This window comes from Indicator indicator, chromosome 1, assembly GCF_027791375.1.
Source record: "Indicator indicator isolate 239-I01 chromosome 1, UM_Iind_1.1, whole genome shotgun sequence".
In the NCBI taxonomy this organism is placed as follows: domain Eukaryota; kingdom Metazoa; phylum Chordata; class Aves; order Piciformes; family Indicatoridae; genus Indicator; species Indicator indicator.
In genome coordinates this window covers 129238376-129259122 of record NC_072010.1, presented here as the reverse complement: position 1 = coordinate 129259122, position 20747 = coordinate 129238376, and the positions used below count along the sequence as shown (strand labels likewise).

At 46.0% G+C, this 20747-nt stretch overlaps 1 protein-coding gene across 1 annotated transcript in view; it reads right to left on the bottom strand.

Moving 5' to 3' along the window:
- SH3KBP1 (SH3 domain containing kinase binding protein 1) overlaps positions 1 to 20747 on the bottom strand; it is a 114079-nt gene that overhangs the window by 75845 nt on the left and 17487 nt on the right. Inside the window, exons 2-4 of the mRNA XM_054381236.1 lie at positions 17432 to 17538; positions 7285 to 7408; positions 1743 to 1817 (exon numbers count right to left, since the gene is read on the bottom strand). Of these exons, the coding sequence (XP_054237211.1) occupies positions 1743 to 1817; positions 7285 to 7408; positions 17432 to 17538 (306 nt within the window). The remainder of the gene's footprint in view (positions 1 to 1742; positions 1818 to 7284; positions 7409 to 17431; positions 17539 to 20747) is intronic.

Here is a 20747-nt window from a genome sequence, read left to right as displayed (position 1 = left end):
ACTTAGGCTCACCCAAAATAACTAAAGAAAAGGGAGAAGGGCAATTCAACTCCTAATCAAAAATGGGCTGGGTGTAGAGAGCAGGTTTCTGGCAAACTCTGTTAGGTGATATTGGGGCATCTCTGCCCAGAAAGACTAACACAAAATTAAAGGCTCCAAATGCAGACCTTACATCTGATTTAAAGCCAGATCTTAAAGTCAGAAGTCAAGCATACTGGAGATTTACTTCATACATCCTTATTGTGATCAGAGAGGTGGACTTGAGGACATCATGGCCTAAGACCTCTGCAAGAAGCATGCAGATGGAGTGATGCATAAGCAGCCATGAAGACTATAAGGTGAGATGGAGCAGGACAATGTGGGTATCACCAGCCACATTGTCTGCTCCAGTCAGAGCAAGAGTTTGGTTGGAAGCTTGAGAAAAGCTCCAGAGAAGAGGTGAATCCTGGTAGATAGGGAGATAATTATCCATGAGGAGCTGCACACACTCACAAAGATTTTTGTTTAAAAAAGAAACACAGGTTTTGTTTAAAAAAATAGAAGGTGTGTGTGCAAGTTATTAGACTAGAAGGCTATCACTTCAACTGCTTCATCCCTTGCTGTGAACATGCAGAAGACAGAAGCCTTCACAGGTGGGAGAGCAAACACTCCCACCCAGAAAGGAGGAGTAAGGGCAGCCCAACTTTGATCCTCTCAAGAAAAAGCTGTCTGGGACAAAAGCAGATGTCAAATATAGTGCAACATCCTGTTCACCAAAGGACAGGACTGAACACTTTGTACTTAGTCACACTGAATGTGACTCAGGAAGATCTCCTTCTGCTGGGTTTCTCGATGAGGAAGCAGGTGGAAGGACAGATTTCTGTCTTCCTTGGTTCCTCTGTCTTGCACCTGATGTAGCCATGCTCTCTCCTTCTGTATTAACAGGCTAGGAAAACCATATGAAAAGTAGCACGTGCCCTTCTTCCAAAACATGGAAGGCAAAAACCTACACATGAAATGAAAGTAGCTTTGTATCTTTTACCCTCTGGTGCAGGGAGAATGGATCAGCCAAAATGCTGTGAGTAATAGCTGTCAAAGACAGAATGCCAAAGGAAGAGCCTGTGGTAAATTTAAAACAACCCAAACAACAACAGAACCAGACAAACCCCCCCCCCCAAATAAACAAACAAAAAACCAGACACCCCCTCCAAACAAACAAAAAACACAGTAACAACAAAACCCACCAGCAACAAAAAAAACCCCAAACTAACAAAAAACCAAACAAAACCCCACAAAACCCCAAACCATACCCCAAACCCCATGTTTAAGAAAGCAAAGCATATTTTATAAAGCCAGCAATCACCATGGGAACTTTCTCTTCAGAGCAGACCTTTAATTCAAAGATTTATGCTTCCCATCAACAGCCTTCACGTTCCAAGTGGCAAAAATGCTGAGATTCAGTGGTTTTCATTTCAATGCATAGCTGAGACCCAAACATCCAATGTCATTCACAACTCCTTGTGGGCTTCCACACGTACATCATATGGACACAGAAGACAGGCATGCACAGAAGGAAGGAGTGCGTTCTCATTGCACTAATGCTAGGCAGGTCAGCAGCAGCAAGCTGACTTTAGCTCACAGACAGATCTGTGCACGTGGAGTAGCCACGAGTGAGTAGCAGTGGCACGTTTTACAAGTGTCAATAAACCAAACAAGTGCAGAGGACTGAAGCTATTGCTGGTTGACTTGCAAACATCACTCACTGTTATAGCGTCTGTAGCTGTCAATCTTTGCCGGTGCCACTCTGTACAGAATTGTCCCTTCAAAGGCAGATTTTCCTGACAGCAGGCAAGAGAAGAAAAGACCAAAAAAAAAAAAGAGGGAGAAGAAAAAAAAAAGAGAAGGGGCAGGGTAGGGGTGAAGAAATCGAATGATGGTAAAAAGAAGGGAAAGGAAGAAGTTTTAATCTGTATTTTCAGTCACTAACATTCTTAAAGCCTCATTAGAACAACGACAAAATATCTGACTGTACACGAAGTTGAAATATTCTCACTGCATGTATGTCAGAGAAAAGGATCTCAGGATTTTGCTAAATTCATTTTTCTAAACTGCATTTTGCCAAATGCATTTTTCTTAGGTTTTCTCTGTTGCCCATCGAGTAATGAGACTTGCAATCGAAATTGTTTGCCTGCTCCTCGTGGAAGACTGTTTAATGACTATTGCTGCAATGATGTACTCACAGTGGCTCACCAGTCCTGATGCAGATGTAGTGCACTCCAACAAGCACAGCAGACATCCAAACAGGCCATGAAATACTCAATAGAGGAAGGACATGGACCCAATGGAGCAGGTCCAGGAGAGGGCCAAAAAGATGATCGGGGGTCTGGAGAATCTCTGCTACAAGGACAGGCTGAGGGAGCTGGGGGTGTTCAGCCTGGAGAAGAGAAGGCTCCAGGGAGACCTTAGAGCAGCCTGCCAGGACCTGAAGGGGGCTACAAGAAGGCTGCAGAGGGACTGTTTACAAAGGTCTGTAGTGATAGGACGGGGGGCAATGGCTTCAAACTAGAGAAGAGCAGGTTTAGATTGGATGTTAGGGACAGGTTCTTCACCATGATGGTAGTGGAACACTGGAACAGGTTGCCCAGGGAGGTGGTTGGGGCCCCATCACTGGAGATATTCAAGGTGAGGCTCGACAGGGCTCTGGGCAACCTGATCTAGTGGAGGATGTCCCTGCTGACTGCAGAGGGGGTTGGACTGGATGGCCTTTGGAGGTCCCTTCCAACCCAGACCATTCTATGAACTGTTGTTTACCCTAAGGTTACCTGACCCTGTCCCCACTTACATTCTGATGTGTGCATTTGAAGACAAAAAAACATTGGTAGTTATCTTTCTGCTGGAGCAAATACTTTAAAAATAAACAACCCCACAGCCTTCTGATCTTGTAACAGGATCAGTTTCCCATCTGCTGAGCCCTCACCACCTGAAGGAAAGCACAGGTTTCACACCCTATCAAGTTCAGGGGCAAGCTAAGTCCCACTGTTAGCATTCAGAAAGATTTAGGCACTTCCAAACTTAGCCCCAGCCATTTTAAAAAAATAGCCTTTTTGTTCTGAAGAAGGTTCTGAGGTTACTTTATGGCAGGGTCTGAAAAGAAACCAAGATAATTCCTTCTGGCCATTTACTCTGATCTGTGTGACATGGACACAACAAAAGCAGTGAAATCAGACAATACCTTTCTCCCCACTGGGCCTGTGGAGCTCATAACAACAACAAAAAACCCTCAGAGAAATACACATTTCACTGACCTTATTCCTAAAAAAGCCAAGCAATATGATTTTTCTCTTCAGTATTTCTTTCATTTGAAGTTCACCAAAAATTACATTGGCCCTTCCAGAAAGGCTCTTTACAGAGAGGGTCAGTAAAATGCAATTAAAAGATCAAGATTAAACAAAACATCAAAAATAGCTGTTAACTAAGAAATAGAATAGCAGAGAATCATAGAATGGTTTGGGTTGAAAAGGACCTCCAAAGGTCATCCAGTCCAACACCCCTGCAGTCAGCAGGGATATCCTCCACTAGATCAGGTTGCTCAGAACCTTGTCCAGCCTGACCTAGAAGAGCTCCAGGGATGGAGCCTCAACTACTTCCCTGTGCAACCTGTTGCAGTGTTTCAGCACCCCCATGATGCAGAATTTGTTTCTCACATCCAATCTATATCTGTTCTTCTCCAAATTCAAACCAGTGTCCCTTGTCCTGTCCCTGCAGGCTTTTGCACACAGTCCCTCTGCAGCCTTCTTGTAGCTCCCTTCAGGTACTGGAAGGCTGCTCTTAGGTCTCCCCAGAGACCTCACAGCAGAGATGTTCCAGCCTTCTAGTCATCTTCGTGGCCCCCCTCTGGACCTCCTCCATCAGGTCTATGTCCTTCCTATATTGAGGGCTCCAGAGCTGGATGCAGCACTCCAGGTGAGATCTTGTATTTGCACAGTATCCCTTCTCCAAAGATCCCATCCTAGTTTGCTAAGTCTCACACTAAACCTGCCAAGTCTTATCTTACCCGGTTTACAAGCTAGGGTGAAGAGCACAAGGTTGCTGCTCAAAACACAGAGCCATATTTCAGCTCTTTCTGGGTCCCTCTAGAAACTGTGTAGAACCTCAGTAGAATCATAGAATGGTCTGGGCTTGAAGGGACCTCCAAAGGTCATCCAGTCTGACCTCCCCGCAGTCAGCAGGGGCATCCTCAACTAGATCAGGCTGCCCAGGGCCTCATGGAGCTTCACCTTGAGTATCTCCAGGGATGGGGCCTCAACTACCTCCCTGGGCAACCTGTTCCAGTGTTCCACCACCCTCATAGCAAAGAACTTGTTCCTAACATGCAATCTAAATTTGCTCATCTCCAGTTTGGAGCCATTGCCCCTGGTCCTGCCACTGCAGGCCTTTGTAACCAGGGTCCAGTTCAATGCACAGGCACAGCCCCTAAGTGTTAACTTAACCTTGAACTCATATTCAAGGTTCCTGCCTTGTGATACAGAGATTCAAACAATGTTGCCAGAGAAACAGAAAGGAGCCATGCCAGATCTGAAGTGCTGTCACCTCTTGCCATCCATGGAGGAAAGAGCTGATCTAAAGGTATAAGTGGACACCCTTGAGAAATGCCAGCCTGATGTGCAATCTTCCAGAGTTTACTTGTTCAGTTTCTATTTAATTTTAAGATTAAGCACAGATGTTTGGAGTGAGATTTATCATTCCTAGTCAACTGCATAAACTTGCTGATACTTTTGCAATCTCATTATGAACGTTTTCATATCCAGGTCACCTCTGTACCTGTAAAGAGCTTCATTAAAGCACCATGTGCTTAGGGACCTACATAAACCATACAGAAAGAGCTGATCTGATGGGGATTTCCCATAACTCTGCTAGGGGAATGCAGCCTTGAATTGATGGGGTTACTCTAAATACAAAAAAGCATTAAAACCTCCATAAGAACCTCAACATTCCTGGAGTCTCTGTCTGAGAAGGCTCACTGTGTTCTTCTGTTTCATAGGTATTTTGCTATGTAGAAAATAGCTCCCAATAACACAGCATCTTAGCTAGCCACAAAGCACCTCCAAAGAATGACATAGAAGAAAACCCCATCTCTCAGCTACAGTTACCTTCAATTTCAAGAGTCAAAAGCACTATCTGTGTTATTGATATCATCTCAATACAAGCATCACAGGTGTTAGGTTCCACAGAGAGCTGGAACCAGCACACAAAAACGAGTTTGAACTAAGCATCCCAGAATCACAGAATGTTAGGGGTTGGAAGGGACCTCCAAAGATCACCCAGTCCAACCCCCTTGCCAGAGCAGGAGCACCTAGAGCAGGTCACACAGGGATGCAACCAGACAGGTTTTCAATGTCTCCAGAGAAGGAAACTCCTGCATGTGCCATTATGGATGTCAATGAAACAAGTGAATGCTTTGTGGCTGCTTTTACACACTCCAGTGTATGTTTTGATGAAAAGACATTTTTAGGATGTTTATTATGAAGTAAATATTACCAAATTACCTGGTAGAGGAATATTCATTCACCCAGGCAATGTTGAATCCTTCCAACCTGAGCAGTTTCACTTACCTTTGGTTATAGAGTACTGAATCCAGAGCTGAAACTACGTCTATGCAATTAGTCCTTCCAAGACACACAGTGTTTACAGTGAACAAGGTGCATGATAGCATATCCAGGTTACAGAAAGCAGTTTGCAAACTCACTGAAACGTGAAACTTCATTTTAATGCCCTTTTTCCCTTTCCATCACACTCAGATTGTTAACTTCCTCAGAAATAGTTTCATTCTGGTCTGAAGAAATGCTGCCTATAAATATCTTTAGCAGCACTAATCACAAAACAAGATCACCAGAGTGCTACACCACCCATGAATGGGTATTCCATTGCAAAAAAAAAAAAAACAAAATCCAACATGACCAAATTTCATCATTGCAGAAGTCACATTTTTTAGCATCTTATTTCTGTGGGATGGAACAAAGATGAGAAATTTGCCTTCAATGGAAAAAAAAGAGATTTTAAAAAAAGAGAAACAAAAAGTATTCTAAATTCCTGCCTCCTACTGACAGAGTGAGCTATAAAGACTTTGGTAAATTTCAGCTGAAATAAGCTTACAAAGGTCACAGGCTCACAGGATGTTAGGGGTTGGAAAGGACCTCTGGAGATCATTGAGTCTAACCCCCTGCCAGAGCAGGACCAGAGAATCCAGCACAGGTCACATAGGAACACATCCAGACGGGGCTGGAAAGTCTCCAGAGAAGGAGACTCCACAACCTCTCTGGGCAGCCTGTTCCAGTGCTCTGGGACCCTCACAGTGAAGAAGTTCTTCCTCATGCTGAGGTGGAACTTCCTGTGCTGTAGTGATGTAGTCCTGGAAGTCCTTTGGCTTGTTCAGAGACCTCAGACAAATTCTACATCTGCAGAGAACATCTGCAGTGCTGAAAATAGGAAGACCCTGGGACAGGCATTGTGGAATAAGCCTGGAATACATAAATACAATTGACTCTTTTTCACTAAGGATTCAGAATTGACCACCGAATTAGGAAACAAAAGTATGTGTTTGAAGAACAGAAAAAAATATGAAGCGCCCAATACATGAAACAGGTTCAGGTTATTCTCCAAGGAAAGCTATCAACAGGGCAACCCCCTACCATGTTACACTCTCAAACTTAGTTACCAAACATGCTTTTCACCTGCAGCAGCACTGGCCCACTGTGAGAGAGAGAACAAAGTCCATGTGCCACTCTTGGCCTTTTTCCCCTTGGCTGCAGGGGCAGTGGGTGGCGTGGGCAGGAGGTGATAGTGACATGCTCAGCACCTGGAGGGAAAAAGTGCCACGTGTCCCACACCGCTCATGACCAATCCTTCCACCTACTGGAGTCGTTAGAGAAGCCATGGCACTTGAATCCCTCCTTTAAATAAGCACCGCTTCTTTGTAGACATTTGGTTACTTTGCTCAGTTTCCACACCTGAAGATCAGAAAGCCTTTGCATTTTGAAATACAAATCCAATAGGCATCTTTGCCTTCTCTCTTGTCAGGCTGCTGCAGCTCTGCAGGTCACAACGCATGGAGTGCTGTCAATTGACAGCTCGGGTAGCAACTGGTACACGCTTGGCATCATTATCTGACCCTCTGCACTGCTTAAGTTAAGAACATGGAATTCAAAACCACCTTCCAAGCAAGAGATAAGAATGCAGTACCCTGGCAGTGTGTTAGGGGATAAACAGACATACAGGAATGACATCAAGAATATTTGTTTTCCTTACTTGGCTTTACTTGCTCTTCCTGTGCTAGTCCAGCATCATCAGAATCAGAGAGCTCCTTTATGAAGTTGGAAGGAAACATGCCAGTTTTTCCATTGAGGATACCTTCCCACCAGCCCTCTTCTACCTGCAGCAAGACAAAACCAAAACACAGAGGGTTTAAGAGAAGCAGCACTTGACAGACTTCTATTACTATTTTCAATAACAATGATAGGAGTGATTTTGAGTGGCTTGGATTAATTTCAGCTATGAGGAGCATGTGGCATAGGGTCCACAACACAACATCTCTCTCTTTATTAAAAAACAAAACCTAAAACAAACAAACAACCCAAATGAAACTCCCCCAAAACAAGAAAAAAAACCCACCCAACAAACCAAAACCAAACCAAATAAAACAACAACAACCAAGCAAATAAAAAAGAAACAAAAATACCACACCAAACCAAACCAAACCAAAAAAAAAAAAAAGCTAAATAAAAGAGAGATGGATGTACCTATCTGGAAATGCCAGCAGTGATGACAGCTGTCAGAAGCATGGAGAAACATTACATTGAGGGATAAAAAAATCTGAGCAGAGAGCCCAGGGTGCCTCTGCATTTCCATTTTTATGGCTATCAGTTCAATCACTAAATTTTCCATGCAAGCTGAAGACTTGTGCATGACCATCTTCTTAATGGATGTGATTTGCAAATTATAAGGGTTTAAATTCCCTGAGTAATCAAAGGTGAAAGAGAAATGTCTGCAAAGGTCTAGCCAGAGTCTCAACTAGCAATCTTAGGCTGGAATTAATGATCTCAGAGGTCTCTTCTAGCCTCAATAATTCTGTGACATCAGGAGGAAGTTCTTTACAATGAGAGTGGTGAAATACTGGAACAGGCTGCCCAGGAATGGGGTTGAGGACCTGTCCCTGGAGACATTCAAGCTCAGACTGGATGTGTTTATGGGTAGCCTGATCTAGTCGGAGGTGTCACTGCTGACTGCAGGGGGGTTGGACAAGATGACTTTTGAGGGCCCTTTCCAACTCAGTGCAATCTGTGAATCTTAATATAAATCACATGAACATTCCTGTCTTGCCTGTCTCAAAATCATAAATTCTCTATTATTAACAGTATTATCTATTATTAACATTATGAATGTTAATTAACATTAAGAATGTCAATGTTAACATTAAGAATGTTAATTAACATTATTATTCTCTATTATTAACATTAAGAATGTTGACACATCATTAATATGTTAACACACGAAATGGAGAGCAAAAGAACAGTGCTAATGGATATCTGACTCTACATTTCCAAAGAGCTACAGAAACAGATAATAACAGCACATCCAGAAGAAAAGATCCTTCCTAGCCCAATCCCAATGGAAAATGCCACTTAAAAAGCCAAACTGCCTCTGATATAACCCATTTAGGATTGAATACTGGTGTCAGGCAGTGAAATGACAGCCCTTAAAAGCCTTTAGGTGATAATGGGACAGCAACCAATTACTTATTATATGCATCAGCTAAACACATCCATGACAGGAATATTTTTTATCTGTCAAACAATGACCATTCTCCAAAAAAAAAAATGACAGGGGAGAGCAGTGTCAATCTCTGACACAGTATCTCCAATAATGTTTTTCTCATCTCTTTCCTGCCTCCCAACAAAAATGATGAAAATAGAATCATAGGGTCATTAAGGTTGGAAAAGTCCTTTAAGATCGTTGAGACCTGTGGCGATTGAAGAAAAAGAAATAATCACTTTTGAGACCAACTGTAACCCAGCTCCATGACCACTAAACCATGTCCTGAAGCACCACAGCTACAGCTTCTTCAGCACCTCCAGGCATGGGGACTCCACCACCTCCCTGGGCAGCCTGTTCCAGCCCCTCACCACTCTCTCACTAAAGGAGATTTTTCTCATGTCCAACCTAACCCTCCCCTGGCACAACATCAACTCATTGCCTCTCATCCTGTCGCTGGTTACCTGGAAGAGACCAACTCCAGCCTCCTTTCAGGGAGCTGTTAGAAAACAATGAGCTCTCCCCTCAGTCTTCTCTTCTCCACACTAAACACCCCCACCTCCCTCAGATGCTCCTTGTATGATGCCTCTAGACCCCTCCCCAGCCTCATTGCTCTTCTCTGGACACTCTCCAGCCTCTCAATGTCTTTCCTATCCTGTGGTACCCAGAGCTGAATCCAGTGCTCAAGCTATGGCCTCACCAGTTCTGAGTACAGAGGCACCATCCCTGTCCTACTGCTGCTGGCCACACTGGTTTTGATCCAGGCCAGGCTGCTGTTGGCCTTCCCGGCCACCTGTGCACACTGCTGGCTCATGTTCAGCCATCCAGCAGCACCCCCAGATCCTTTTACAGAATCAATAAGGGTGGAAAATACCTCAAGGATCATCAAAGTCCAACAAGGACCAACCAAAGTCCAAATTCCTCCAGGCTGTAGTGTTGCATGGGGTTGCTGTGATCAAAGTGCATTTGGTCTTGTTAAACCTTAGCCCATGGATTTAACCTTTCCAGATCTCTCTGCAGAGCCTTCCTACCCTCAAGGAGGTCAACACTGCCACACAATTTAGTGTCATCTGCAAACTTGCTGATGAAGCCTCAATCCCCACATCCAAATTATTAAGATTTTAAACAGAACTGGCCCCTATAGCAAGCCCTGAGGGACACCACTTGTGACCTCTGCCAGCTGGACTGAACTCTGTTGATCACAACTCTTTGGGCCTAGCCTCCAGCCAGTTTTTAATCCAGCAGAGTCCACCTGGCTATGCCATGAGCCACAAGTCTCTCCAGGAGACCACTGTGGGAGATGGTCTCAAAGGCTTTACTAAAGTCCAGGTAGACAACATCTTGCTGCCACTTCAGAGAGCAGAATACACAGAAATCACTCAATGCCTTCACTGGGGTGCAAGTTTTTCTCATCAAAGCCTCTGAAGTGCAATGTTTGTTTTTCTTCTCTCCAAACAAACTAAAACAGACATGGAAAACTGAAGCTGCATGACACATACCACGCAGTAGACTGTATAAATTATGTCTCTAAATACCTATGTATGGTGCCCTGTAACACACAGAAAATAGACTTCTTGAGCTATAAAATATCGCAGTATTCCTAATGCAGCATTCTCAGATGGCTCTATTGATTAGAGCTAAACACCAAACCACAACTGCATTAGCTGATTGCCTACAAGATAGATCACAGGGGAATGACACAGCTCCCAACATCCCTGCCTTGCAAGAGGCTGTGATTCCTTGACAGAAATAAAGTGGCTCATATCACTTAGTTCCATCTTCCCCTCAAGTAATTTTCTCCAGCTTACTTCTTCTCAGCATTTTCTCACCAGTTAACATTGGCACTCTCATGTGGCACTAATATTTATGGATCTCTATGGAAGTGAAGAGAAATATACATCCACAAAGACCTCAGACAGGTAAACCTAAATTGGATGTGATTATACTCACAGCATCCAAGAGTGTGTTTTAAGTTTTCCATCTGACGCAAGAACCACACAATCACAGAATGTTAGGGGTTGGAAGGCACCTCCAAAGATCATCCAGTCCTACCCCCTCCCAGAACAGGAGCACCTACAGCAGGTCACACAGGAACACATCCAGGTGGCTCTGGGATGTCTCCAGAGGAGACTCCACAACCTCTCTGGGCAGCCTCCTCCAGGCCTCTGCCACCCTCACAGGGAAAAAGTTTTTTCTATGTTCCCATGGCACCTCCTCTGCTCCAGCTGGCACCCAGTGCCCCTTGTGCTGTCCTTGGCCATCCCTGAGCAGAGCCTGGCTCTGTCCTCCCCGCACTGCCCTGCACATCTTTCTCCCCAGCACTGAGGGCAGCCCTCAGGCTTCTCTGCTCCCAGCTCCAAGCCCCAGCTCCCTCAGCCTGGCCTCACAGGGAGATCTTCCACTGCCTGCAGCAGCTTGGGGCCTCTGCCATGGACTCTCTCAAACAGTTCCCTGAGGTCTTTCTTGAACTGAGGGGGCCCAGAACTAGACACAATATTCCAGATGCAGCCTCAGCAGGGGAGAGTAGAGGGGCAGGAGAACCTCTCTTCACCAACTAACCACAGCCTTTCTAATCCACCCCAGCATCCCCTTGGCCTTCTTGGCCCCAAGGACACATTGCTGACTCATGAGCATCCTCCTCTCCATCTGAGAATGAATTACCTGAAAATATCATCCCATATTCAGCAATTTTACACACACAAAAAAGTCTAAATCAAACCCCAGATTTTTTTCTGCCAGGAAAATTAGAAGCATGCTAGCAAGACATCAGGTACAGCGCAAACTGGGCCTCCCAAAGATTTATTAGGAAATTTTCCTCACAGCTTCAAAAGCTTTAAGTATTTCTAAACATCACAGCTACATGTTAAAAACCTTTAAGCCTCAACATACACCAGCTAGGTAAATAAAAACAACTCCCAAAGCCCCCAAATTGGGGCAATCCATTACCATATGATTTGAAACGTGGCAATAATTCCTAGCCAATAAAACCTTGCTAATGAAAATCCATTCCTTCATAGGGTTAACCCAACTCAATAAAATAGGTTATTACATTATGACAACAAAGTGCTTTCAGGATTTATACATCCAGGTCCTGATTTATGTCCAGCCTTCATGTGCTGAACCAAACAATCCAAAAAGGGGAAGATTTCATTAAGTAGTTCACGTCCCAATGCCAGAAAAGAGGTTCTATTGTTCATAATTTATAGAATGGTTTGGGTTGGAAGGGACCTTGAAGATCATCTAGTTCCAAACCCCCCTGCCATGGGCAGGGACACCTTCCACCAGCCCAGCTTGCTCAAGGCCTCATACAACCTGGCCTTGAACACCTGCAGGGAAGACGGCCTGTTCCAGTGTCTCCCCACCCTCCCTGGAAAGAATTTCTTCCTAATCTCCAGTCTAAATCTGCCCTCCTGAAGCTTCAATCCATTCCCTCTTGTGGTCTCATGGGATCTCACGAGAGCAGAGCAGAGAGGCAGAAACACCTCCCTTGTCCTGCTGGTCACACTGCTTTTGATGCAGCCCAGGGCAAGGCAGCACTGTGGGAAAGGACTTTGGAGTTCTGGTGGAGAAGAAGCTGGACAAGAGCTGGCAATGTGCATCTGTAGCCCAGGAGACAACCTTGTCCTTGGCTGCATCAAAAAAAAGTGAGATCAGTAGGATGAAGGAGGTGATTCTGCCCCTCTGCTCTGCTCTGGTGAGATCCCACCTGCAGCACTGCCTCCCGTTTCGGTGCCCTGAGCACAAAAGGGACATGGAATTGCTGGAGAGGGTCCAGAGGAGGCCAAGAAGATAATCAGAGGGCTGGAGAACCTTCCCTGTGGGGACAGGCTGAGAGAATTGGGGCTGTTCAGCCTGGAGAAGAGAAGGCTCCAGGGAGACCTTAGAGCAGCCTACCAGAACCTGAAGAGGGCATGAAGGGACTTTTTACAACAGCTTATAGTGACAGGATGAGAGGGAATGGATTGAAGCCTGAGGAGAGCAGATTTAGACTGGAGATTAGGAAGAAATTCTTTCCAGGGAAGGTAGTGAGACACTGGAACAGGTTGCTCTGGAAGGTCATGGATGCCCCCTGCCTGGAGGTGTTCAGGGCAGGAAGGTGTCCCTGCCCATAGCAGGGGGGTTGGAACTGGATGATCTTTAAAGTCCCTTCCAACCCAAACCATTCTACAAATGTTAACTAAACATCAAAGAAGTTCATTGGTATCACAGCAAGTCTCATTCAAAGACTTGATTGTGAGCTTCCAACACCATGCACTGCACACTGCCAAACAGCTCAGCAGGAAGAGGCCACAGGTAGATAGCAGCACAAGGACAGACTAATGCCAAATGAAAGCAGGCTCAGAACTGTGGCACAAGATGCCAAACAACCTCACACTGATACTGCAGGTTAATTGCTTGGCTTCTCATGATGCAAGTCTAAGGGTAATATATAATTGGAATGCAGATATCTGCATTTTAAAAGACAATTAGTTACAGCCATAGTTTTGGGACAATGGTAATTAGAGTTACAGCTAATGAGCTAAAAAGATGACAAGCAGAAAGCTCTCAATCACACATGAAAAGTGAACATAAGCAATGATGAAAATGCTCTCTGGTTGGATTCAAAAGCACTTCTCATTTCACTCTGCTAATTTATTTCTCAAGGGTACCCATGCAGTTATGGAAATCTCCAGTTTAACAACAAGCCTTTTATCTGTTGTGATGAATGTTTGATCTTATCATAATTGATTACTAACTATTTAGAACAAATAGGAAGTAACTCTGAATTGTGAATGTATCAACAAGATCAAGTGCAGGGTCCTGCACCTGGGGTGGAACAATCCTCACTATCAATACAGGCTGCAGAAAAGGCCTTGGGAATGCTGATGGATAAGAAGCTGGACATGAGCAGGCAGTGTGAGCTTGCAGCACAGAAGGCCAATGGCAGCCTGGGCTTCATCTAAAGCAGTGTGGCCAGAAGGTCAAGGGAGGTGATTCTGCCACTTTGCTCTGGAGAGACCTCACCTGGAGTACTGCATCCAGCTCCAGAGCCCTCAACACAGGAAGGACATGGACCTGATGGAGCAGGTCCAGAGGAGGGAAACAAAGATGATCAGGGGGCTGGAGCACCTCTGCTGCAAGGACAGGCTGAGGGAGCTGGGGTTGTTCAGCCTGGAGAAAAGAAGGCTCCAGGGAGACCTAAGAGCAGCCTTGCAGTACCTGAAGGGGGCTACAAGGAGACTGCAGAGGGACTGCTCCCAAAGGCCTGCAGTGACACGATGAGGGCCAATGGTTTGAAATTAGAGGAGATTGAGATCGGATGTTAGGAACAAGTTCTTTACCATGAGGGTGGTGGAACACTGCAACAGGTTGCCCAGGGAGATAGTTGAGGCCCCACCCCTGGAGCTATTCAAGGTCGGGCTCAACAAGGCTCTTCACAACCTGATCTAACAGATCATGTCCCTCCTCAGTGTATGGGGGCTGGACCAGATGACCTTTGGAGGTCCCTTCCAACCCAACCCATTCTATGATTCCATGATGGAAAATAAAGGACACACAACATCACTTCCTGAGGTGCTACAAATTCTTTTTTCTGTATTCCTTTCTTTTCCCTCTGACCAGCTGATTTAGTTCTACCCTGAGGAGTCAGACAATGTCCTGGATCACATGAAAGCATCAGATAATGCCTGATGCAGAACTTGTGTTTCAGCAGCTAACAGCACAGGGTATTTCATAAGGTCAAAGTGGGCACAGCACACACGTGTCAGCTGTTCTCCTTTGGCATTCACTTCTGGCCAGCAGTTCAAGCTATCTGTGAGCAATCCTCTCCTGCACTCCAGTAAAACCAATTCCAGTGCTGCAGTCTCTTAGGACTGCCAGTCAGAAAAAGCAGCCCTAGACAATAGATTTTTTTAAACCTTAGCATCAGCAAGCTCTCAGTGCTTTCTTCAACAATTTTGAGTTTAAGACTACAAAGTCTGTAATTGGCAATCCAAATGGGTTCCAGAAAACATAGAACAGATTCATAGAACCATTAAGATTGAAAAAGACCTTTAAGATCATCAAGTCCAACTGCAACCCAACTGCCACAACTACTAAACCATATCCTGAAGCACCACAGTTACAGCTTCCTGAACACCTCCCTGGGCAGCCTGTTCCAACCCTTCACCACTCTCTCACTAAAGGAGTTTTTCCTCATGTCCAACCTAAGCCTCTCTGGGCACAATTTCAACTCATTGCCTCTCACCTCATCACTGGTGACTTGGGGGAAGAGACCAATCCCAGCCTCACTCCAACCTCCTTTAAGGGAGCTGCAGAGAGCAATGAGATCTCCCCTCAGCTTTCTCCACACTAAACACCTCCAGCTCCCTCAGCTGCTCCTTGTATGATGCCTCCAAACCCCTCCCCAGCCTCATTGCTCTTCTCTGGACACTCTCCACCCCCTCAATGTCTTTCCTATTCTGTGGCACCCAGAACTGAACCCAGTGCTCAAGCTGTGGCCTCACCAGTGCTGAATACAGAGGCACCATCCCTGTCCTGCTCCTGCTGGCCACACTGGTTTTGATCCAGGCTGCTGCTGGATCAAACTGGGCCACACTGCTGGCCCTTGTCCATAGAAGCAAGCACAGCCATGTTTCACTTTCATAGTTCTGCATCTTCCAAGTTTAATGCAAACTTTTCCAGTCTCATTTCAAAGAGATCTGTTATGTATAATTCAGTTGTTCACATTTATAAGACAAGAGATGCATTTCGGAAGAGAAGCTTAGTGTCTCATCTAAATTATTTAATCAGACAATTCATTTAGTAGAGTTAATTTTGTTGGCTGGATGCTAGGAAGGGGTTTTATTCCATCACAGACTTAAAAGTTTTAAGTAGGGCAACTGACAGAAGATATTTCTGTGGTCCTATGAGGTCAAAAGATGCTTCAAATTGCGCAATGAAAACAGCTCCTGCGCTGCCATGAAAGTCATCAGACCATGGAGTTTACACTGACTTCAAAATAAGCTCTTAAATATCTTACAACCTGGAGAATGCTGCTCACAGACAGAATAAGGAAGTGACACATCATGCCTGGTTCCAGGAAGGACGACGTGTGGAGCTGGTGTGCACAGCTGGGTTGAAGGCAAAGCAGCGATGGCTAAGCTGCTTACCTTCAGATGGGAGAGTTTAATCTCTCCTAAGAACACATTGGATGGCATGGAGGTGGCAACAGGACTTATAGAACAACTAGAACTAAGTTCTTAAGTTACTGATGCAGGAAAAACAAAATCGTATCATCTATGCTTGACAAGAAAACCAATCACAGAACCTATCTGGTTGGAAGAGACCTCCAGGATCATCCAGTCCAACCTTCCACCCAGCACTGAAGGGTCAACACTAAACCATGTCCCTAAGCACCAGGACCACACACTGCTTGAACACCTCCAGGGAAGGTGACTCCAGCACCACTCTGGGCAGACCACTCCAATGGTTAAGAACCCTTCCAGTGAAGAAGTATTCCTAGCATCCAGCCTGAACCTCCCCTGGTGCAGCTTGGAACCATTTCCTCTGCTCCTGTCTCTTGCCACCAAGGAGCAGAGGCTGTCCCCACCTTGTTCCAACCTCCCTTCAAGGAGCTGTAGAGAGCAATGAGGTCTCCCTCAGCCTCCTTTTCTCCAGCCTGAACACCCCCAGCTCCCTCAGCCCCTCCTCTAGCCCTGGTGCTCCAGGCCCTTCTCTGGACAGGCTCCAACCCCTCAATGTCCTTCCTAGAGCGAGGGGCCCAGAACTGAACACAGCACTCAAGATGTGGCCTCAGCAGTGCTGAGCACAGGGCAGGGTTTCTAACCCAAGCCAGGATGCCCTTGGCCTTCTTGGCCACCTGGGCACTGCTGACTCATATTTAATCAACTGTCAGCCAGAACCCCCAGGTCCCTCTCCAAACTGCAGCTTTCCAACCACACATCCCCAGTCTGTAGCTTACCATGGGGTTGTTGTTACCCAGGTAAATGTTGACTTGTTAGCTGCTGAGGTGCAGGGGGAAAAAAACCTCCTACAAATCAATGGCACAAGATGAAATGCACTTTTTATTGCTGCTTGAGCAGGGTAAGATCTGAGAGCACCCTTTGCTCTCATGAGACTCCACCTCAAATACTGCATCCAACTCTGGTGTCCCCATCATAAGAAGGACACAGAGCTCTTGGAGCAAGCCCAGAGTAGGGGCTTTTAATCTGATTAGGCTAAAATGAAGCAGATAAAAATGGAAGGCAAAAGATGATGAAAGGTGAATGTTATTGGTGAACTCCAGATGGCTTCAAGTAAATTTCTTACATGTGTTTAAGTCTCTAAAGCTAGTCTTTCCTGTGGCTGACTTACTGAATTGGGAAAAGCTTTTTTTGCTGTTATCTTGGTCCTCCAGACATATAAATTTCATAGTCCTCTAGCACAAACTTTGAGCAGAACTCAGAAGCATAAACTCATGAACCAACAGAAGTGCTCCAGGGGTGGGTGGGGGGGAACCTTCACAAAATCCACATCCCCTCATCCTCAGCACCAACCCAGAGCAGACACCTCAGTACACCAGGGAAGAAAGATGTCTGGGTGAAATTAAGCCTTCCAGCACAGAGTGTCTAAGAGCTGAGGAAGCACAAGATGTGTCAGAACTGCATTCTAAAGATCTGCTCACCTCTCCCACAACTTCGATGATGTCACCAACTTTTAATTCCAGCTCATCTTCGTTTTGAGGCATGTAACTGAAAGCCACCTGACATCTTCTTCTTCTGTTTCTCTCTCCTGGTGGAAATGAAGGAAACAAAGAAATTGTACAAGGAAAATACAATAAAAGAAAATAAATTTCCATGCCAAGCATAAACTAGGGTAAAAGGTTTCAAGATGAAATATTTTTCTTTCAGTGCTATTAAAAGAATCTGAATGTTTGCAATGCTTAGGTTAGTTGCCTAATTTACAAAAAGAAGGTGGAGAGGATTTCTGGTACTTATTATTTCTTTCAACTACAGTTATCATTTAATAAAGGAAAATAAATTCTGGGGAGTTTGGGGAGTTTTTCCTTTCTGTGGTAATATTCGAGAGCCAAAATTTACTAACAGATTGTGCTTCCTAGGGGCAAGGTAGGCAAATGTCACCCAGAGGATCCAACCAGCTGTATTTGCTACTATTTCTGTCCTAGGCTAATGCTCTATACAGAGGGTGTAGGCAAATCACAGAAACACAGAACATGAGGGTTTGGAAGGCACCTCCAAAGATCATCCAGTCCAACCTCCCTGCCAGAGCACATCACACAGGAACACATCCAGGTGGCTTTGGAATGTCTCCAGAGAAGGAGACTCCACAACCTCTCTGGGCAGCCTGCTCCAGCCCTCTGCCACCCTCACAGGCAAAAAGTTTTCTCTTCTGTTTCTGTGGCACCTCCTCTGCTCCAGCTGGCACCCAGTGCCCCTTGTGCTGTCCTTGGCCAGCCCTGAGCAGAGCCTGGCTCTGTCCTCCCCACACTGCCCTGCACATATTTCTCCCCAGCACTGAGGGCAGCCCTCAGGCTCCTCTGCTCCAAGCTCCAAGCCCCAGCTGCCTCAGCCTGGCCTCACAGGGAGATCTTCCACTGCCTGCAGCAGCTTGGGGGCTCTGCCATGGACTCTCTCCAGCACTCCCCTGAGGTTCTTCTGGAACCGAGGGGCCCAGAACTGGACACAATATTCCAGATGTGACCGCACCAGGGCAAATTCAGAAATTAGAAGGATGAGGAAGAGATTCAAACCCTTGTGGGTTTTGCTTACAGGGAAGTAATTTCTCAGCTGACTATTTCGGCCTGTATCTTCTTTTCCCATTACCCTTCCACATGTATACACATACCTCAATAACCTTCCTTTTTTTTTGTACTTACATTCTTTTACAAGTTCTTTACCTTGAGGGTAGTGGAACACTGCAAGAGGATGCCCAGGGAGGTGGTTGGGGCCCCATCCCTGGGGATATTCAAGGTGAGGATTGACAGGGCTCTGGGCAACCTGATCTAGTGGAGGATGCCCCTCTGCTTAGTGCGGAGGGGGTTGGACTGGATGCCCTTTGGAGGTCCCTTCCAACCCAGACCATGCTGTGATTCTCTCTATATATAAGCACACAGAGATCTAGATGGATGTATATACACACGTTTTCAAGGTGCATTAATATCACATTAAAGAAAACAGAATTAAAACTCATCCCAAAGGGGCCCCAAAACTAGGTATGTAATAACATATGGTGTGGTTAAGAGGCTAATTTTGATGATCAACCAGCTGCTGGAAGCAATGTCAGCAGCCATCCTGCCTTTAAGCTTGGCCACCTAGGCCCTCAGGAGAAGCTGGCCTAAGGGTATGCATTTCACAGAACCACAGAAACATTCAGGTTGGAAAAGCCCCTCAGGATCACCAAGTCCAACCATTAACCCTACCCTGGTAAGGCAAGGTTCACTCCTAAACCAGATCCCCAAGCACCACATCCAAACCACCTTGAAAAACATCCAGGCTTGGTGACTCAACCACCTTTCTGGGCAGCCTGCTCCAATGCCTGACATACTAAACCATCTCAAATATATTGAAGCACAGAGCAGCTCCTGCAGACCCACGGACTTCCTTCTGCTGCAGGCTTGCTGGGCAGGCCCAGCTGAACCACGAAAGAGAAGTGAGGTCACAAGGCCACCCTTCAAGCAGATGCAAAGTGACTGACCTCAGTAAAAACATTCAGTAAAAACATTCAGCAAAGAAGTCCCTTTCAGGCAACTCTGTCAGGAGGACAATGACAAGCTGGAAGAAGATTTTCCCTCTTCTATTTCAGAATTCCCTGCACACAGCATCAGCTGCTCATCAACTTCAGTTTCAATTCCCATCCTTCCAGCTGCCAAACCTCCATCTGTAGCTGGGGGAAACTGCTTTGGGGCACAGTGCCTGCTGGATAGACAAGCTGGGCTGTGGTATGACTCAGCTAGAAACTGGTTCTAAATTCAATGTGCAAAGAGACAAAAAGGCAACAATTGCACAACTAAGAGATCACTTCTGTGCTTTTAGGTTGCATCAATTCAAGGGAGTGCTAGGACTGCTGTTTCAGGCTACCAGCCTAGATGGTTTGGTACTGGGAGCAGTGCTGCTTAACATCTTTGTCACCAACATGGGCAGTGGGATTGAGGCACCCTCAGCAAGTCTGTGGATGACACCAAGCTGTGTGGTCTGGCTGACACTGTGGAGGGAAGGGATCCATCCAGAGGGACTTGGACAGGCTGGAGAGGTGGACCCAAGCCAACCTCATGAAGTTCAACAAGGCCAAGTGCAAGGTCCAGCACCTGGGTCGGGGCAATCCCAAGCACAAATATAAGCTGGGGGAGGAATGGCTCAAGAGCAGCCTAGAGTAGGCAGCCTTGGGGATGTCAGTTGGTGACAAACTCCCCAGGAGCCAGCAATGGTCCCTGGCAGCCCAGCAGGCAGCTGTGTGCTGAGCTGCATCCAGAGCAGGGAGAGCAGCAGCACAGGGAGGGGATTCTGCCCTCTGCTCTGCTCTGCTCAGACCCCACCTGCAACACTGCCTCCAGTTCTGGGGCCCCCAGCACAAGAGGGACCTGGAGCTGCTGCAGTGGGTACAAATAAGGCCAAAAAGATGCTCAGAGGGCTGGAGAACCTCCCCTGTGGGGACAGGCTGAGAAAGATGGGGCTGTTCAGCCTGGAGAAGAGAAGGCTCCACGGAGACCTCAGAGCAGCCTTCCAGTACCTGAAGGGAGCTACAAGAAAGCCAGGGAGGGACTTTTGACAAGGGCTTGTAGTGACAGGACAATAGGGAATGGATTGAAGCTTGAGGAGGGCAGATTTAGACTGGAAATTAGATAGAAATTCTTTCCAGTGAGGGTTGTGAGACACTGGAACAGACTGCCCAGGAAGGCCATGAATGCCTTCTCCCTGGAGGTGTTCAAGGCCAGGTTGGATGAGGCCTCAAGCAACCTGGGCTGGTGGGAAGTGTCCCTGCCC